General features: G+C 39.2%; 1 protein-coding gene across 1 annotated transcript; it reads left to right on the top strand.

Moving 5' to 3' along the window:
• Positions 1–1,241: 1,241 nt before the first annotated feature.
• On the top strand, positions 1,242–2,861 carry LOC143897787 (uncharacterized). The gene is made up of 2 exons (XM_077406697.1): positions 1,242–2,376; positions 2,698–2,861. The coding sequence occupies exon 1, from the start codon at positions 1,472–1,474 to the stop codon at positions 2,372–2,374; it is 903 nt and encodes a 300-aa protein (XP_077262823.1). The 5' UTR covers positions 1,242–1,471; the 3' UTR covers positions 2,375–2,376; positions 2,698–2,861.
• Positions 2,862–3,249: the final 388 nt, after the last annotated feature.

Genomic DNA, 3,249 nt, shown 5'->3' with positions numbered 1-3,249 from the left:
AATGTAGTAACAAAGGATGACAGTAACAAAAAAAGCATCTTCAGAACAACATTCATAAATCATAAGGGAGATAAATTGTGAGTAAAAATTGAAATGCTGCAGATATATTGTTAAGCAATGCGTTGCGAATACTTTACTACAAATTACTATTTTTTGCAAACCATTTCCGATATCTCCTTACTTGTCGTAAATTAAGACGTAAATTAAAACGTCATTAAGGGGTTAGTCTACTCGAGAATGGTCAAAAAATCGATTTTTTTTATTGGCTTAAAAAATCCTTTGAACCCTCTAGAATAAAAGACAAAAGGTCTTATACCTGCCAGAACTCGTTTTCATTGAAATTTCGAGCTCCTACCCAAGCGCTCCGGAGTGCTCCGAAACGCCTATCTGCTGCAAATCGTTACCTGTTCGGCGGGTACAACATAACGATTTACCATTCAATTTTGAATTTCTCTAATACACTAACGACACCAACAGATGTCGTTAAAAATACTTTATAGTCAGTCAGAAGCATTTTCAACAGACAGCACGCCAGTATTGCATCATTTTATAGCCATAGTTTCGAACAGCTGTCGTCATTTCGCCGTTTCCCGTGTAGTCGAACGTATCGAGGAAATTCGAAAACTGTCGGAAAATGAAGCGTACGTATTTTGGCAAAAAGGGTTCACGTAACAGTCCTGGACGACCTTCAAAAAGTAAAAAACGACCGCCGCCACCAAATCAAAATATGTTCGAGAGGGAAACCGCGTTGACGAGTGCTTCCGCAAGAAAATTGCAAAGTGGCTTGAAGGAAGTGCCTGTAAATGCTGGCTACGGATACCGTTTGATTGTGTTTTAAACATTTTTTTCAACGTTGAGTGAAATGGTGAAATGCAAAACATGCGGTGGGAATATCACTTTTGCCGAATCAAGTATTCGCGGACTTGGATTCAAATTAGTGGTCAATTGCGTCAACTGTAATCCACGCTACATCTTTTCTTGTCCGCTCATAAATACCGCGTACGAAGTCAACAGGCGCATCATTTTCTCTATGAGACTCTTTGAAATCGGTTACGATGGGATTAAAAAGTTCTGTGGTATAATGGACTTCCCGAAAATATTCCACAAAAACATTTATTATGAGGTGATGAGTAATATTCATTGTGCGTCGAAAGCCGTTGCCACTAAACTGTTTTCTTTAGCCGCTGCTGAAGAAAAAAAGTTGACGGAAAATGCCGAAAATTGAGCCGAATTGAGAGGGTTAACAGTTTCCGGCAACGGAACATGGAGGAAACGCGGCTTTTTGTCGCTGCAAGGCGTGACAACTGTGATCGGCTCTTACAGTGGAAAAGTGCTTGACCTCGTGGTGAAATGCTCGTATTGTAAACAGTGCGAGTATTGGAAATCAAAACTAGACACATCGGATTTCGAGGAATGGTCGGAAACTCATGCAGAGGAGTGCAGTGTCAATCACAAGGGAAGTGCCGGAAAAATGGAGGTGGACGTTGCCATAGAAGTATTCAAAAGATCGGAGGAATTGTACAACGTGAAATATTCTGCGTATGTCGGTGATGGAGACTGCAAAACATTTAAAGGAATTTGCGAATCTCATCCGTATGGCGACGATTTTATTATAATAAAAAAGGAATGTGTTGGCCATGTACAAAAACGAATGGGGGCGAGGCTTCGAAAATTGAGAAAAGATAAAAGACTCGGCGGAAAAGGCAAACTGACAGCGAAACTTATTGACGAGCTGAGCGTTTATTACGGATTGGCAATACGAAGACACGCAAATTCCGCGGAGGACATGAAGAAGGAAATCTGGGCAACATTAAAACATAAATCATCGACCGATGAAAAACAACAGCATGATAACTGTCCGCCTGCGAAAGACAGCTGGTGCACCTGGCAGCAAGCAAAAGCGGAGGATAAACTTGCTGATTACAAACATAAACCGGCTCTCACCGATGATGTTATAAAGGCCCTCACTCCCATATACGAGGAGCTTAGCAACGACAATTTATTATTGCGATGTGTCGGCGGATTCACCCAAAACGCCAACGAGAGTATCAACGCTATGATATGGTCGTTTGCTCCGAAACGAGTGTTTAGTGGCGCGAAAACCGTGGAAGTGGCATCGTATTTTGCAGCAAGCATTTTTAATCACGGGTACGAGAGTATTCTACAAATGATGGACGTCCTGAACTTACAAATTGGGCCAAATGCCGTCGAAATGTGCGATAAAGCGGATGAGCTGCGAATTGCGATTGCTGACAAGCGGTCGTTTGAGACCTCCAAACAAGAAAGAATTAATAGAAAAATAGTACAATCGGCTTTTGAAGAGAATTTTTACGAGGTGGAAGGTTTACTGTATGACGCAGGAATGGCTGATTAACGGTAAGACGCTTAAAATGCAATTTTTCAAAACTATGTTTTTCAAAACGGTGTACACGATATCTCGAGTTCTAATCGATGAATCGACTTCAAATTTGGTACACATATTCTATGGAATAGTAGTTACGGAATGACGAACAATTTTATCATTATAATATTTTTTTTAATAATTATTAATAATAATAACACGTAATTTGAGTCCAAAAATGCAGCAAAAAATTCAGGAATTTTTTTCTTGACGCCAAAAACAAGGAGAGAAAAAACGCTTCGTCATTCCGTAGACAATACAATATAATTTATGACTATATTTTTTTTTTGTTTCAGACCATCCACATTCCAGAAACCATGTACACCGTTTGACCACCTCTAAAAAACATGGTTGCGCGCGAAGGAGTGCCTCATCGCCATCTTAAAATTTTTCAACGCATAAAAATTTGGACATGTTCTCGAAACTTTAACAAAGAAAATAAAAAAAGAACATTCATTTATCACCGATACTTCGTCTGAAATTAATTCTTAAAAATTCGCCTGTTTTTGGTTCTCTCGAGTAGACTAACCCCTTAAGACGTCTTTAGACGTTATTCTGCTACATGGGATGCTGCTCTCTTGCCGATAAATTTCTGGCAATACATATATTGTTGCCTGCGTGTTGCTTTAAATATTAAATTACTCGAAACCAATTGAAGTAAATATACGGCAAGTTGCCAGCATCATAAGCAATCACAGGTTTGCGCAATTTTACTCAGACACGCTTGGCTATCTGGGTGCTTTCTCATGTATGTTTTGCTAAATTTCAAGACTGCAAAGACTGTCAAAGATTATTAAAGTTAAATAACAATTAAGAATTAAGTGCTAAAAATTTCTTAAATTCTTACC

Source organism: Temnothorax americanus, unplaced genomic scaffold, assembly GCF_048541705.1.
Source record: "Temnothorax americanus isolate GAGA-0224 unplaced genomic scaffold, ASM4854170v1 Scaffold21, whole genome shotgun sequence".
Classification (NCBI taxonomy): Eukaryota; Metazoa; Arthropoda; class Insecta; order Hymenoptera; family Formicidae; genus Temnothorax; species Temnothorax americanus.
The sequence above is the reverse complement of the archived record's forward strand: the minus strand, read 5'-3'. Positions and strand labels throughout refer to the sequence as shown.